The sequence below is a fragment of the Canis lupus genome, chromosome 26 (assembly GCF_011100685.1).
Source record: "Canis lupus familiaris isolate Mischka breed German Shepherd chromosome 26, alternate assembly UU_Cfam_GSD_1.0, whole genome shotgun sequence".
Lineage (NCBI taxonomy): Eukaryota > Metazoa > Chordata > Mammalia > Carnivora > Canidae > Canis > Canis lupus.
The window spans coordinates 12,026,228-12,041,989 of NC_049247.1; the positions used below are offsets into that span (position 1 = coordinate 12,026,228).

The 15,762-nt window shown below is 51.9% G+C and overlaps 1 protein-coding gene across 2 annotated transcripts; it reads right to left on the reverse strand.

The window, feature by feature from the left end:
• Window positions 1-500: 500 nt before the first annotated feature.
• On the reverse strand, window positions 501-15,177 carry TBX3 (T-box transcription factor 3). Of its 2 annotated transcripts, XM_038575203.1 has the most exons (8): window positions 13,423-15,177; window positions 11,498-11,765; window positions 10,429-10,488; window positions 9,994-10,140; window positions 7,939-8,015; window positions 6,709-6,866; window positions 4,426-5,102; window positions 501-2,641 (listed from the first exon to the last, which is right to left on the reverse strand). In XM_038575203.1, exons 1-8 carry the CDS (start codon window positions 13,809-13,811, stop codon window positions 2,180-2,182), a joined length of 2,238 nt encoding a protein of 745 aa, XP_038431131.1. In that variant the 5' UTR covers window positions 13,812-15,177; the 3' UTR covers window positions 501-2,179. The 2 variants fall into 2 exon arrangements, with proteins under 2 accessions (XP_038431131.1, XP_038431132.1); XM_038575204.1 differs by lacking the exon at window positions 10,429-10,488 and having other exon boundaries at window positions 13,423-15,174.
• Window positions 15,178-15,762: the final 585 nt, after the last annotated feature.

A 15,762-nucleotide genomic window follows, 5' to 3' on the forward strand; every position in this document is an offset into this window, starting at 1 on the left:
GGGGAGGAGATCCGTCCTTTTTTTTTTTTTTTTTTTTTTGCACACTGGTGCAAAAAGATAGTTTTGACTTGCATTTCCCATACCGACGTGAAAAGGGAGAGCGAGCCTAAAACGAAAACGTTCGCAAGCCCTCGCAATGTATTTTTTTGGTCGGACTCGTGTGGGAACCACGGACTTGGGGGAGCGGAGCATTCTTTTTCCATTAAAACTTAAGTATCTGAAATTACTATGCTACCCAATTCTAATCAGCCCTCTTCCCGTCTCTGTTTTGCTCCCTAATTTAAAGGAAAAAGTAATTTCAGATTGAGGCGGCTCCCTTCGCCCCAGTCAGGGACTTTTGTTTTTAGCTTTGTAACTTGAGTGACAGCTCATTTGGGTTCCGTGGAGGCGGTCTTAATTACTTAAAGGCGAAGGGAAGGGGATTGAGGGGAACAGCCAGGATAGAGACTCCCCCTCGCAGGGAAGCTTTCTAAAGAAAAGCACTTAACGCCAGGCCCAAAGACATTTCAATAAAAATTTATTGAAATTTCGATGATGTTTGAAAGAGAAGGGGAAGAAATACAGAAAACCAAAGAACTCATCAACAATTAGAACACAAAATATACCTTCATGAATTTTTTGTCTTTAAACCATCTCTCAGGACCTGACTTGTGAACTGGGAATATATCTCTCTAGGCACCAATTCAAAACACCATCAATATTGAAGACAGTAGTCAATTCCACCTTCGTTTTGAAGAAATCAGACTAGCAAATACAAATACAAAAGAAAAATTAGAAAGTCAAACCACAGCCTCTGCACTCCCCGCCACCCCCCCACCACACCCCTCCCAAGCAATCTCAGAACCACACTTGGGGTGTTCTATTTTAGGGAATTTCAGGTGAGCTGGGAAGTGGCATCACCTCCCCAGTTTGGGGTGAAATAGGCAATGGCACTTTCCTTCACTCATGGACGCTAAAAAAAGGAAAAAGATTTTGTTTTGTTTTGTTTTTGCAGACAACTCTTTAAAGTGTGTTGGTGTTGGTGCAGAAAGTGTGTTTTCTAGTTTTAAAAGCGATCCTGTGACCTTGAAATAAAACTGACAAAAGGAAAACAAGAACACAAAACCTGACAGCTGCGATCCTATTTACATAGAGCTATGTACAACGTCAATAAATTAAAGTTTAATTTTCCGAGCATTCATATTCCACCTATTTACAGGAGTTATCAAATAATTACATAAATACTTTGTCTAATAGTCTCGCTTCTTCTTTATTATTTTTCTTAAAACCTTGTTATTGCATATACACGAAAGAGAAAGAACTGTCAAAGAAGGACATAAATCCTGCTACAGAGCTTAGATAAAATAAATTCATTTTTTTTTTTTTTGTATTTTCCCCACCCCTTCCCTTTAAATCCTCCCCCTTGGGGTTGCCGATTGGAGGGTAGAGAATGGGTGGGGGGAGGTGTGGGGTCATGTTCTTTTCTCTCTAAAAGCAAGCATTCAAAATAAAAAAAAACAAAAACCCACAAATACATTACCGTGGAACATGCAAGAAGAGACCTATAGTGGCTCTTAAAACATCACAAGAATATTAAAAAGACACAGATTTCCTTAATAGAGACCAAACAAGGATGGGAACGACTTCCCTCCCCAAACAATGCTGTTCAGTAATTTATTTAGAACTGATAGGCAAGTCGCTATAAAGTTTTTAATCTTCACAAACAGAATCGTGTTAATGTATCCATTTGTCCCCAGTATATATATATATTTTTTTAAATTTTATTTTTGTTTCTACTCGACACGGTGAAGGAAAAAATATATAAATCTGCACTGGGGGAGAAGCCTTTCAACACCTCCCCCCTCCTGGTGGGCCTGGCTACCTTTTTCTTCCCACAGCTCCCAGACCAGCCTGGCTGAAGGTGCTCTGGCCGTGAATGTTTTCCCTCCCACCCCCTATAGCTCAATGCAACAGACATCTCTGAGCCCCAGAATCTGAGCCAGATCCCGGATATATAAACCACGCCAAGAAGACAGGGCCTGTTTCTAGCACATTCTCTAGAGGGAGTCCGGCACCCCTTTCCAGACAGGACTGCACAAAGGGCCAACCCCCACTGCACGCCCGTGGTTTATTTTATATCCAACAAAGTGCACTGCAGACTGGACTGGACTGGAATGAAGAGATTATCCCAGGGAGGGCTCTATGGGGACCCGCTGCGGGACCTGTCGGGCTTGGCTTCCAAGCCGCTGACCAACCGCTGGATGCTCTGCAGTTCGCTGGTGGCCGCCTCTTTCTCCGGGCAGAGTTTGGGCGACAGGGACACGGAGCTGGAGGAGAGCGTGGACGAGCGGCTGTTGAGTTCCGAGCCCGAGTCCACGGCCACCGAGGCCGGGCTGGCGGCCAGCGCGGCGGCCTTGGCGTCCAGGGGCCCCGCGGCCGCGGCCATGGCCGGCAGCGCGGTGGTGAGCAGGCTGCTGCCGTCCGGGACGGGCATGGGGATGGAGTAGGGGCTGTAGCGCAGCCGCGGGCGCATGCTGTTCAGGTTGAGGAACGGGTGGCGGTGCACCGAGCTGGACGCCGCGGCCGACGACGCCGCCGCCGCCGCCGCCATGTAGGTGTAGGGGTACGGGAACAGGCTTCCGAAGGGCGACATGGCCAGGCCCTGCGGCGGGGGGAGGAAGGCGGGCGGCGCGTCAGCCGGCGGGGGCTGCGCGGGGGAGGGGCCCGGCTCGGCCTGGCTCGCCCCGCGGCCTCCCCACCCCCACCCCCACCCGCCCCGCCCCGCACCTCCACCTCCACCTCCACCTCCACCTCCACCTCCCCTCCACCTCCCCTCCACCTCCACCTCGGGCTAGTCATTAATCTCTTGGGGAAGGGGGCGGCTCAGGCTTCCTCCTCCAGGTCCACTTGACTCCCTGTGCCTCCGCTTTCTTATGGGGGAAAAAAAAAGTCCGGGGAAATACTACACAGTTCCTATAGTTACTGGGACTTTGGATATTAAACGACCTAACGCCCGCGGTAGGCTACACAGGGCACCTGGCCAAGAGAACTGCTAGAAATTCTGGCCCTGGGGTCAGTCGTTGCACCTGTTAAATGGGGCTGCAGTCTAGTCCAGCCGCAAAGGTAGTAAGTGAAAACCACCGGATGGAAATGATGGAAAATACGTTTCTTTCATTCGTCCTCCCTGCCCCCTAATCACTCTGATTCCAGAAGTTTCTCAAACGAAAAAAAAAAAAAAAAGTCCAGGAGAAGATCTTTAGGCTAAAGGTAATTGGGGGTGGGGGCGGGGAGCAAAAGGCATTTGCTCTGAACGGAGGCAGAAATCATCTAGCCTGATACACTGGTATTCCGGGTGGAGAAACTGAGGAAGGCCGCAGGGGTGCAGGAAGGCACTTGGCTTGCAAGTGGCAGAAGCAGAATTTAAAACACAGGCACTCCAGCCTGGCCTAGTTCTCACTGTCCCCTGCCTTGGGGGTATCATTAATACTTTTGTTCCCCGGGGGACAGGCTTCGTCCACCTACCCCCTGCTGCCCACCGAGGACGAGGTCTCCAGGAGCGGCTCGCGCACGGAGAGGAGAGCATTGGGGAAAGCCAGATGCCTACTCAGTTTCCTCCTCCTCCCCCACCCCTGGGGGGAGGACAACCCTGCTTCTTGGCTGGGAGAAGGGAGACGAATGTGCTCAGACAAAACAAAGGCAAGGGCCTGCAGGAAACCCCACAGAACCTCTTCCCTGGGTTCAGATCAATTCCAGCGGCCTGAGACTTCTCCCCAGCTGCCCTGTACCCCAGCACAGCTGTCTGAAGCACGCAGAGGCTGCCAGGCCTGCCACAGCCGAAGCCTGCCCCAATCCTCTGACATTTCCCACCCGGGCACACGAACTGTTAACCCTTTGGGGGACAGGGGACAAGCTTCCCACTGGGAGGAAAGGTTCAAGACCTAGCTCCCGCCCAAGGAGGCCAGGGTCTCCCCCTCGGCTGATTCCTGGTGGCCGGCTGGCTAGAAGCCATTTAAGAGACATTTCCACTCCGAAGCTAAAATCAGAGACCCTAACAAGGCCCAGGAGTCAGACTACCTGGAGTAGATAGAGTCTTTGCTCCACCACTTCCCAGCTGTGTGACTCTGGGTAAGTCACTCAACATCTCTGCGCCTGCGCCACTTCATCTATAAAGCGCAAGTAACAATAGAGCTACTGGAGTCAGGATAGACCAAGTGCAAGCTAAGTGCTAGGGGTGGCTTAATTATTATTATCACTGCCTACCTACTCTACGAGAAACAGCCCTTAACCGAGACAAGAAAGAAATTCAAGCTTTGGGGAGGGGTGTGAGCTTTTGCGGAGTCCATGAGAAGACTGGACCTAGCCATCACCATACTGCTACTTCTCTTGCTAGGCAGAGCTCCCTGGAGAGGGTCTGCGACCCCAGGGCAGGCAGGGGCCCCTCCTTACCTGGGAGGCCAGGACGTGCTGCTGCAGGTGGAAGGGCAGGGTGGCCGCCGACGCCCCCGACAGTCCCTGCGCCGCGGCGGCCGAGGCCATGGCGGTGGAATCCAGGCCCGAGACGCCGGTGGAGGCCCCGGACACGGTGGCCAGCAGGGGCCCCATGCCCGCCGCCATGCCGGAGAAGGCGCCCCCCATGGCGAACTGGCCGGGGTGCAGGAAGAGCGGGTGCCCGTTGAAGAACTGCTGGCCGGCCAGGCCGGGGGCGAAGCCGAGGCCGGGCAGGGGGCCCTGGCCCAGGTGCGCGGCCGCCGCGTCCGTCTGCACCGTGAGCGGCGCGAAGGCCTCCTTGCCCGGCAGCGCGCGCGCCTCCTCGGCCTTGGACGGGGCCGCGCCCTCGCGGCCCGGGCTGCGGCGCTCGTCGGCGCCCAGGCCGCGGGTGCTGGACGAGATGGTGGCCGGGCTGTGGCGCGAGTCGGGCGACGCCTTGTCCGGCCGCCCTCCGTCGCGGGGCCGGCCGCCGGGCTCGGCCGCGAAGAGGTGCGCCTTGAGCGCGGGGCTGCCCTTGTCGCGGCTCGGCTCCTCCGACGTGGTGGTGGAGATCTTGGCCGCGTCGCAGGCCTCGGGGCCGTGCTCCTCTTTGCTGTCGGCCTCGGCGTCGCTCTCCCCCTCGCTGGGACACAGGTCTACCGTAGGACGGGCACAGGGGCCAGGGAAGGGCGTGAGCTCCAGTCCGGGCCAGTGGAGGGCCAGTTCCCGGTCTGAATCCCCGCTTGGCCATTTACAAGCTGGGTGGTCCCCGCCCGCCCCTTAACCTCTCTGGGCCTCGGTTTTCTCATCTGCAAAGTGGGTGTGATGACACCTGGCCACTTGAGTGGGACGTTTCAATAGGCTAACAGCGCATCTAAGATACTTGGATAGAGGGCGCCTGGGTGGCTCAGTGGTTGAGCATCTGCCTTTGGCTCAGGGCCCCATCCCAGGGTCCTGGGACTGAGTCCTGCATCCGGCTCACCGCAGGGAGCCTGCTTCTCCCTCTGCCTATCTAGGCCTCTTTCTGGGTCTCATGAATGAATAAATAAAATCTCTAAAAAATAATAAAAATAAAGTATTTGGATAGAACTGAACCCGTTCTCCTATAGGCCCCCCCATCCCAAATCACTAGTGGATTTTGCAATTTTTTACAACCATTCATTGAGCTCCTGCTGTGCCAGACAAAGCCTTTATTCACCTTCCTCCCCCCCCACCCCTCCACTGCACTGACTGTTTTTTTTATTTTAAGCAAAATTAAACTTATCCTAAAACTCACTCTGGGAACACCTACTTTCCAGTGTTTTTGTTCAGTGAGTGACCAAGATGAGCACCTTCCACAAATTTGTGGATTCTTTCAGGAGGATTTGTTTGAACCCTGGCATCCGAATTGGTCCTGGCAGAAAGGAACACCTTCCCCCAACACGCACACACATGCAGACACAGTCAACGGGGGCCTTCTGTGTGCCCCTGTGCCTGCACAGGGATGGGAGCAGCGTGTTCACTGCCCAGAGACAATCACAGACTCTCTTTTGCTGTCACCACACCCTCTGTGGGTGTCCTACCAGAAAAAAATAAAAAGGGATCCTATTTTGTTTCAAGTTTAAAGGGATTTGAAGTCATAATGGACTTTCTTTTTAATTCACTTAAAAACAGGTTTTTCCCTGTTGAGAAAGAGACAGAGAGAATGTGTCTTTCCAAATAAATAGTTCTTGCTCTTTAAACACAGGAAACTAACTGGGGATTTGAACCATCTCGTCCCCTCCCACTCCCCCACCCTCCCCACTCAGAGCCCCAGTGCTCATTGTTGCTGTATGGCTGGATGTTTTCTCAGCCACCTTCTCTGTTCCAGGTGGCAGAGGATCCCTTGCCTCCCCCCACCTCCCCCTTCCAACACATTTTAATCTGGAGCTCGAAGATAGTGGAAAGTCAGCAGCTGCTTGGTTGCAGAGGGACAGGGACAGAGATGTACTCCACTGAGAAGGAACTTGGAGACACCCCAACGGCAGCCAAGTCAAGGTTTGGGGGACCGGGTCCTGAGCTCTCCTTTATACAAAGTCCAGAGAGGGACACATCTGGCCACTTGTTTTTGAACTCAGGCTCTTGCATAGGGGCTTCTAGAAGCATCTGAAGTTTTTAAAGGGTAGGTTGCCTGATGGGTGCCCCACTCCCAACTCTCCCAGCACACGTGCCTGCGTGCACACACACACACACCCTCACCCACATCCAGAGACTTGGGAGAGGAGCAGAGGCGACTAGGCCTACCTTTGAGGTTCGATGTCCCCACAGTGGAGACAGCTGGAGACGAGGACTGAGCAAAGCAGTTGAAGGCGGCCTGTTCGCTTGAGGACTCATCTGAGGTCCCATTCTCCTTTTTGTGTCTGTCATCGAACACCCGCATGGACTGCAGGGTGAGCTGTTTTCTGCAACAGAAGCCCACACCCAGTGTTGCAGAACTGGGCACACAGCTCCCCTCTCTGTGTGCCTCACCCTCTCCAAAGAGGGCACACTGGTGCACACACACACCTCCCACCTCCCCCTGCCCACCGCCACCCCACCTCCACCCAAGGACAACAGGAGTTCTCTGAAACCCGCCTGCCACAAGGCAGCCTCAGAGACCCAAGCATTATTCTTGACCCTGTAACTAAGCTGAAGAGTGTGGCATGGGGGTGGGGTGTTGAAGGAAGAAGGCTTAGGGATCAGGGGTTCACCAGAGAAAGGGCCTGGGCAGGCCTTGAGAAGGAGAGGGACCTCCGTGGCCCAAACTGGTGAACACAAACAGCCCACGCACTCCCAACTGGTTGCTCAGACTGGGAGAAGTGCTTATTTCATGGTGCACTTTTAATTGCTTTAGCAACCCATGAATCATAACCGGAGTGAAAAAAAAAAATCTATTAGGTTAGAAATTATGTTATAATGCTCACCCCTATCCCGCAAGGGGGTAGGTTAAAAATTTGGACTGATTTTCTGGATTTTAGAAATTCTTTGAAAGTCGCTGGGGGGAGGGGAGTGCTTCTTCCATATACCATCCAGCTGTCTGCTGAATGCAAAATGATACCTATAGCCATGAAGGAGGGAGCCCCAGATTTCTCAAGGGGCCTCAGTTCTGTCTGATGGTATTTGCAAGACAAGATTGCAAAAATTCCAAAGCATTTTGTGAATGAGTTTAGTCCTTTCCTGGGACCTGCCCAGGATGAACTTAAATTAATTAGGAATTAATAGGCGTCTGTCTATCATCTGTTATCCCTGACACTTTTCTTCCAGGGAAAAAATGGTGTGGCCTAGTTCATCTCCTCTAAGGTAACTCGTGGGAGGTAGAAAAGTAGTGTCCTGAAGTCTACAAGCAGGTGGCAGAGCAGCAGTACATTATTTCCACCCTCTCCCCCCATCTCCTTACTAGAAGGGCCCGGATTCCACTTCTAACAGTTGAGATCTGGGCCCTAGAAAAGTGATTCCAAATTATCGGAGACAATAATACTAAGTGTCTCTGCTCACCTTTTTTCTCTCCTGCCATTTCCAGTGTCCCGGAAACCTTTTGCAAAAGGGTTGTTGTCTATTTTTAGCTGAGTTATCTAGAGGAGGAGACACAAGCAAGAAAGACATATTGGTCTCAATTTATAGAATGTTTTAGGGGTGCTTCCCCCCCGCCCCAGCTCTGTCTACGAGAACTCTGACTGCCACAAGAAGTCATTTGGATACGCCAGGTTAAAGGGAAAGGGAGAGGATCTCACAGTGTCGTCAGAGGGGACAGAGAGGAAAATCAAAGAACTGTACCATGGCTTACATCTCCCATAGGAAGCCAAACCAGGGATTCCAGACTGAAATTATACTGTCTGGGAAATGCCTCATTCTGTTCTGTAGGCGGCCTTGAGAGCTTGGGTTTAGAAATGGAAAGACTGTCGAAGCTGTCAAAAGGGACAACCTGTAGATCTTAAAATTGCGCTTTCATTTTTTTTATATAGTGCAGTTAATCATAAAATATGTTATGGCATATTTCCTGCCCCCAAACACACACACACACGCACACACACACACACACACACACAGCATACACTCCAACCTTCTCTGTGAATCTAATGAAATGATTTATGAGGTTTTCGCTACCCTTGTGCCAGAGTGGGCTTGATTTTTTTGCTGGGTTTTGTTGGGAGGGGGCGCTAAGGAATTACAATATTGACAATTACAGATGTCAAAGAACTGAATGACCACTGGAAACATTTGTTTTCATTTATATGCTCTGCCACTGCCATTAGGCTGGAGAAGAAGGCCTGGGGCCTCTTCGTATAATCAAAAATGCTACATACATTTTATTATTACATTAACAAGTTAGAGTCACAGGATTCTGGGTCTAGAGGGAGCATGCATTTTGCATGCTGGGGCAAAATGCCATAGTATGTAATCTTTCAAATCCCTTCCCTTTGAGGGAAAACACATTGATATATATAGAGAGAGTTCCCCAGAGGTGGGAAGGGACCCTTGGTTGGATTCTTGTCTTTTGGAATAAACTCCCATATGCAAGATTTCAGGAAAGGAGGTTCTCCAGATAAAGGAGACAGACCTGGAACACCCCTGTCAGTGAGCCAGAGGACCCACCCACAGTGACAGTGAACTCAAAATGCAAGGTGTTGTCAGGAAACTGGACTCTCACGGAGGTAAGAAGAGCAGAGGTCCTCAGTGGCCCTCACCCCCATAACTGCCTGCTAACAGCCAAGCTGGGAACCGGTGAATCAGCAAAAGCCACTTTGTCTCTGTGCACATGCCCATGACCTTCAGGACACCATAACTTTATATACCAGGTGCTGCCTGCTGTTCCATTTGGGGGTACTCCTAATCCCGGGCCTCAGGCCCAAGGGAGGAAAAACCTTCAAATGAGGTGATGACTTTGGTCATCTCATCTCAAAAGCCTCAGACAACTCGATTAGCATGACCCTGTGATCACAGAAGGTTTTTCCAAACACACACACACACACACACACACACACACACACACACACCCCACACCATAAAAAACACAGCAGCATAAAAGGTAATAAAAACCAGACCAGCTACTCGGGATTTCTGGCTAGGGGAGAAAAGCTGCTCTCTCCAATGGGATTCTCCTCCCAGGATCCCAAATGGCTCCTGCCTTCAATTTTTAGCGGGTTCCTTTAGAACGTGGAACCTGATTTTTGATCCTTCTTTCTGGAGAAGAGGTTTAGCCTCAAAACAAGCAAGAAAGAGAAAGCCTGGGAGCGGGGGAGTGGGGGAGCGGATGACAGCACAAGTTATAGGAGGCAAAGTTAGTCTGCATCTTTTCGTTCAGTATTGGATTCCTCGCTGGTTGAGTTTTTGTTTTGCTTTGTTCTGGGTCCCTCCCCCCCACCCCCGCCTCGGTGATGTGCTAGAGCCTCTTTCCCCCAAAAGCTCCACGGAAGGTCAGATCACAGAAGAAAACTCAAGACTCCCGTCCCTTAATCCTTATTGTTTTATAACTTTCTCTACCTCACCCAGAGTGGCTTAAAGGTGGGAGGGAAAAGGATCGCCATGAAAAAGCAACGCGCCTTTGGTTACCTTATCATTCTGGTATGCCGTCACAGCGATGAATTCGGTCTCCGGGAACAAGTACGTCCGAAATGTACTATAGGGAAGTTTCAAGATGTCATTGGCTCTCACAATGTGGAACCGGGGCTGGTATTTGTGCATGGAGTTCAATATAGTCTGCGGGGTGGGGGGTAGGGGGCAGGGAGGAGGGGGAGACACATAAAGCAAAGATTTAGTGGGACCAGCGGGACCTCAGGACCCCTGCCAGGCTGACTTCTACCCCACCGACGGGTACCACGCTGCTTATGCCGAGCCCACCTCCTTGGGAGTCTCGGAGTACCTCTTCGGGTACACTCCGCTCCAAAGATATCCTCTTCTGGAGAATCCAAATTGCTCCTCAATTTCCAAAGGGTCCCCCCCACCCTCACCACCTAAGGTCCGTGCGTACCTTGAACCCTAGCCTACCTGAGTACCAAAACTATAATTCCCCTGCCACGTTGCGTGATCACTTGGGAAGGCCAAAGTCTTAAAAGATAGAGAAAAACATGCATTTTAATTTACAAAATGATTCAGTCCTTTAAGCGCCCACTAATTGACGAGCCCAATCCACTTAAAGCCCTGAAAGGTTGAACTCTAGAGAGGAATATTTATGCCTTAATCAAATCAAGAGCTTCAAAGGCAATCCTTGCCGGCTGAAGATACTTCCGTGCCATTCACGTCTTCCTGGGCCTAATCTTTCTGCTTATTCCTCGCTTATCACTCGGCTTATTTTATTGAAATGCTGGGGAGGGGTAGGGGCAGGGGGCAAAAGGTGTTTTGCTTGACTTTTACAAGCAATTCTGGTCTCCTAAAAGTTTCTAAGGACTCTCCCACTGAATCCATATATACACTCCCAATACACACACACACACACACAATTTTTATCCTGGAGAGTTCAGCCTCATTTCTAGTAAACTTGACTTTCTCCTAAGTCCGATATTCTTTCTTCACAAAAGAAAAAAAAAAGAATCTTTCAAAAGACGCCTTCAGACCCTTTAACCGACGTAGCCAAGGCTCTGAACCTCAGAACTCCCGCAAGAAAAGAATATGGCTGGTTTCAAAACAGAAGTGTGATAGCTCAGAACAAATCCCTGGCGCACACATTAACTTTCAAATTGATTTTGTATCTTAGCGATTGGTGTTTAACTTCACTGTCAGGCATTTACCAAGACCTGGGATCGCCACAGAACGTGAGCAGTTAGTGTTCTTGCCCTCGATTTGTATTTATTATTATTATTATTATTATTATTATTATTATTATTATTATTTTGCTTTTTGTTTTTCAGAACGCCAGGCCTTCCATTATCCGAAGAGAAACACCCCGGAATCCTCTCTCTGGCTCTGCTTTGGATCGAACAACTTTGCCACTACGCTTAGCAACAGAGAGCTAGGGAGAAGTCTGAGCAGAAACTTGTGATTTTTCAAGGAGAGGGGACGCACTGCCTTCGCTAGGGTGAAGAGAGAAGATTTTACTGACGGGAGCGCTGAAACTTACAAATCCGTGTTTGTCCGAAATGTTGTTGGTGAGTTTCAGTTTGTGGAAAGTGACAACTTTTGACATCCATTGTTCCCCCGTAGCAGGGCTGTCTGGGTGAATGTACATTCTCTTTGGCATTTCAGGGTCAGCCTTACCCGCCACCATCCACCGAGAATTATGAAATTTATATCGACAGTCATCAGCAGCTATAATGTCCATCAACAAAATATATTTGGCTTTTTTATCCAGCCCAGAACATCTTACTTTAAATGGAGGAAACATTCGCCTACAGTTGGGAGGGAAGAGAAAAGAAGAAAGAAAAAGAAATCACTCAGACTCCTGGGTTTGATCACCTATTTACTCTGAAATATTTAAATCAATTTTAAAACTTTGTATTGTGATTGACTGTGGAGCTTCGGTGTCAGGAGCGCCACTGAGTGCAAAATTGTATTCTTCCCCAATACAAGTGTTACATATACAGTTCCTCTACCGGGAAATGTCCCAAGGCTCAAAACAAGTGAATTGTGGCACTACATTTCTCAGCAGCGTCTAGTACTTTCTCCACAATTTTTTCCTCTTGTAGGACTTCGTAGATGGCCCTCTTTACAGAGAAATTCTTGCCTCTACCCTTCCCTGTGAGTTGTCTACTTCTAAACAGCTCGGGGTAGGATTTGAGTAAAGTGGAGTCGGTCAAGGCTAGAATTTTCCACCATTCCATTGATGAGAAAAATGTTAAACTTATCAAGGAAATAAACCTCCACCCTCCCTCCGAGGGAACAGGAATCCCGCCGCTGGCGAAATGAAACCGGCCCTCAGTGAGTTCTCAAAACGAATTTTTCAGTTTGGGCTGGACTCCTGGGCCTGATCACCAATCTGCCTAGCATGCTGCTAACCACATTTCTCCCATTGCTCAGGCCAATCTCAAACTGCAAGACTGTACCACCAAACTGCTTTTTTTATTTCCCAGAAGTGTTGGCATTCTCCAGTCTTGACTTAAAAGGAAGCACTTCACCGTGAAACGGAGGAAATGTCTTCTGGGTCTGAGGGTTTTATGCCAAACTTTGGCTTCATTTAGCCAGGAGAGACACAGAAAGCTCAAGACATCAAGAGAGGGATTTTATTTTTTATCATTCCAATGTTATGCCTTGATAGACTTCAATGCCATAAAATAAAAATCGGTGATTTTAAGTGACAGGCAGGTTTTGGCCAGGCAAGGACCTTTTAAAAGTTATATGAAATACGCTTGATAATATTCACGCATAAAAAAGCAGCATGTGTCTCTCCGCCGGCTACTTGGAAATGCAAACATAATCTTAATCATCCAAAACTGCCTCAACTCTCCCTCCGATACAGACACGTGAAGTGGTGTGGACAAACCCAAGTGCCCTTCCGTATCTCTGTGACCCTGCCAGAGGCAAGCTCAGGCCCCCCTGCAGGACCAGAGGCTAGGCTGGAAGGCAGAAAGGGCAAGTGGAGAGCTAGTGTCAGGTCTCCCACCACCACACAAAAGAAGAGGGCGTTCAAGTTTTTCTCTCTGGAAACAAAAATGAAACAAACACCACAGCACATCAACAAAGGCGTAAGGATGAAAAGGTTTGAACAGTGAACTTCCTGCAGTGGGGTGGTTTTCTTTCTTCCTGCAGAGGTGTCTATGCTCCCTGGAAAAATTCTATCTGGCCAGTAGGGAATCCAGGTTGCAGACCTAGGTAGGAGAAGCTAACCCCCTGCAGACGCCCAGGTAAGCTGAAATTCCCTGCCACAGGAGCAGGGCCCAGGAATGTCTGTACCCAGGTTCAGGGGAACTAAGTTTTTTTTCCTAAGCCCAAATTAACTGGCAAAGCTACTGTTCTGGGAAAAGAGAGATAAAGGGAGGTGGGGGGGGGTGGTGGAAAAAAAAAAATCCTCCAGTAGCTTCAAGGGAGGGAGCCCTGCTCCTCACTTACCTTCCCGACTTGGTAATGACCATCTCGGTGCCCCGCTTGTGGAACTGATCCCAAAGTTCTTTGGCCTCGAGGTGCACCTTGGGGTCATCCTCCACCTCTTCTTCGGGCTCCATGGTCTTCAGAGGCCTCAGATGCGCCTGGGGCCCCAGGGAAGAGAAAGGGATGCCGGTCTCGGCCGCCCCCACCAATTGATCCATGATCGGCTTGGCCAGGGCGCCGGGCAGCGAGAGCGCCGCCGCGCCGTTGGGAGGCAGCGTCAGCGCGGGGAAGAAGGGCGGCTGGTGACCCAGCACCGCGCTCATGGCGAAGTCCGGCGCCCGGTGAGGTAGGAACGGATGGTAGGCCATGCTTGTCCCAGGAATGACCGGATCTCTCATGGAGAGGCTCATCCACTCCAGGCGGGGCGCTGGGCTCCAGCCGGGGACAAGTCCGCAGCTGCTGTCTGGTTTTGTTTTGGGTTTTTCTAACAGCAGCACATAGTTTGAAAAAGGAAAAAAAGAAAAAAGAAAAAAGAAAAAAAAAGGGAGCAAAATCACAAGTAAAGCACCCTAGGGGCAGGGGGAGTAAAGTGTCTTTTTTTTGGGGGGGGGATGCCGCTTTTAAAGAGGGCAAGGCGAGAAATCAGGAGACATAGCCGCTCGGGTGACTGTCCTTGCGCCTTGCGTGTTTTAAAAAGCCGCTCCTGGAAGTCGGTTTCACCGGCGGCGGCGAGAGGAGCGAGCAGGGTCCTCCCCCGCGCCCGGGCCCCCGCCGCTTCGCCGAAATGGACACCGCAGCCCCGGGTCCTGGGAAGAGCTCCCCAGCCCCCAGTTCTTTGTTGGAAAGGCGGACGGCTCGGCTCGGAGACTTTTTACCTTTCCTTCTCCTTCTTCTTCCCCGCCCCCCTGTCTGTCTTCCTCTCTCCCTCTTTCTCGCTGGAGGCGTCTGCAGTTGCGCTCGACCCGGCTTCCCCAGCGAGCGAGAGAAGCGGAAAAAGTCTCTCGCCTTAAAAAAAAAAAAAAAAAAATCTCTCTGATTTAAGCCCTCTTCTAGCAGCGCTATCAAAACTTGAACTGCACACTGGCTTCCGTTCGCCCTCCTCCTCCTCCTCCTTCCTCCGCTCCGAGCCTCCGGAGGGTGTCTGGGTTGCAATCCGAGTCTTGCCCGTGCTCTCCTCCCGCGCCTGTCTTCCTTGTCCTAAAACGTGAGCGAAATCGCTTCCTAAATCTGCGTCCAGACGCGCAGGGCAGGGAGGATTTAGTGGGGAGGGAATGAAAAGGGGAGAGGTGGAGGGAGAGAGGGAGAGAGACAGAGAGGAGAGAGAGAGAGGAGAGAGAGAGGGAGAGAGAGACGGAGTCGGAGAGGGAGGGAGCGAGAGGAGCGAGCGAGAGCTCCGCGCCACCCTCCTCCGCCTCTAGAATTCCCCGGGCGTCTGCTCGGCGGCTCTAGAAGGTCGGGCTCTGCTGTGGGCTGCGGGGAGCCGGAGGCCTCTTGATTGGCTCTTTGACGCTTTCGGACCAATTGTGTGGCTGCATAGGCGTGGTTTTCACAGGTCGAGTGCTGGGGGATAGAGCCGAGTTATAAAAAGAAGGTGTCGGAAACTGTAACGTCGCAGCGCCGCATCAGTACTACTGCCTGTCCTGTGAATATGTCAACATGATCAGAGGGAGGGCGGGGAGCCACTGGGGAGCGCGCGCAGAGTCGCCTCTAGGTGGCTTATCGAGAGATCGCTGCAGCCCCTGAGCTCGCTCGCCTGCGCTGGCTCAGCCCACGTCTGAAATGCCTCAGTCATCCAGCCCGGGATCGAGGGAGGAGGCTGGGCCCGGGAGGAAGGGGGAGGAGGAGGAGGGAGCGAGCCAGCCGGGCCAGGAAGGCGGAGAGCGCGCCGGGCGCCGGGCAGGGGCGCTCGCCTCTCGCGCGCGCGGCTCGCCTCTCCTCCCCGGCCCGCCGCGGCCGATTCTCCTGCGGCTCAGCCTCTCGCCGCGGCCCCGGGAGAGCCGGGCTGGCGGCCGAGCCCTCCTCCGGACGCAACAAAAGGCGGCGGCGGCCGGGGAGGCAAGCGCCGGGGCTCCCGGCTTGCGCGCTCTCCAGCCCCACGTGGAGCCAAGCTCCGCCCGGCCGCCGCGAAAGGGCTCCCGAGCTCGGGTGGCTCTCGGCGCCGGGCTCCCGGCACCTGGGCTCGTGGGCTCCCCGGCACACGCGTGCGGGGGGCTCCCTATCCCCCGGGCCCCACCCGGAACTGTGGGCGGAGACCCAAACACCCTGGCACTCGGGCGCGCGGACACGTGCCAGCGCCCTGGGACCCAGCCACCCGCGGGAAAACACGTACACGCAAACACGTACACAGCCTGCGCCGCCGGC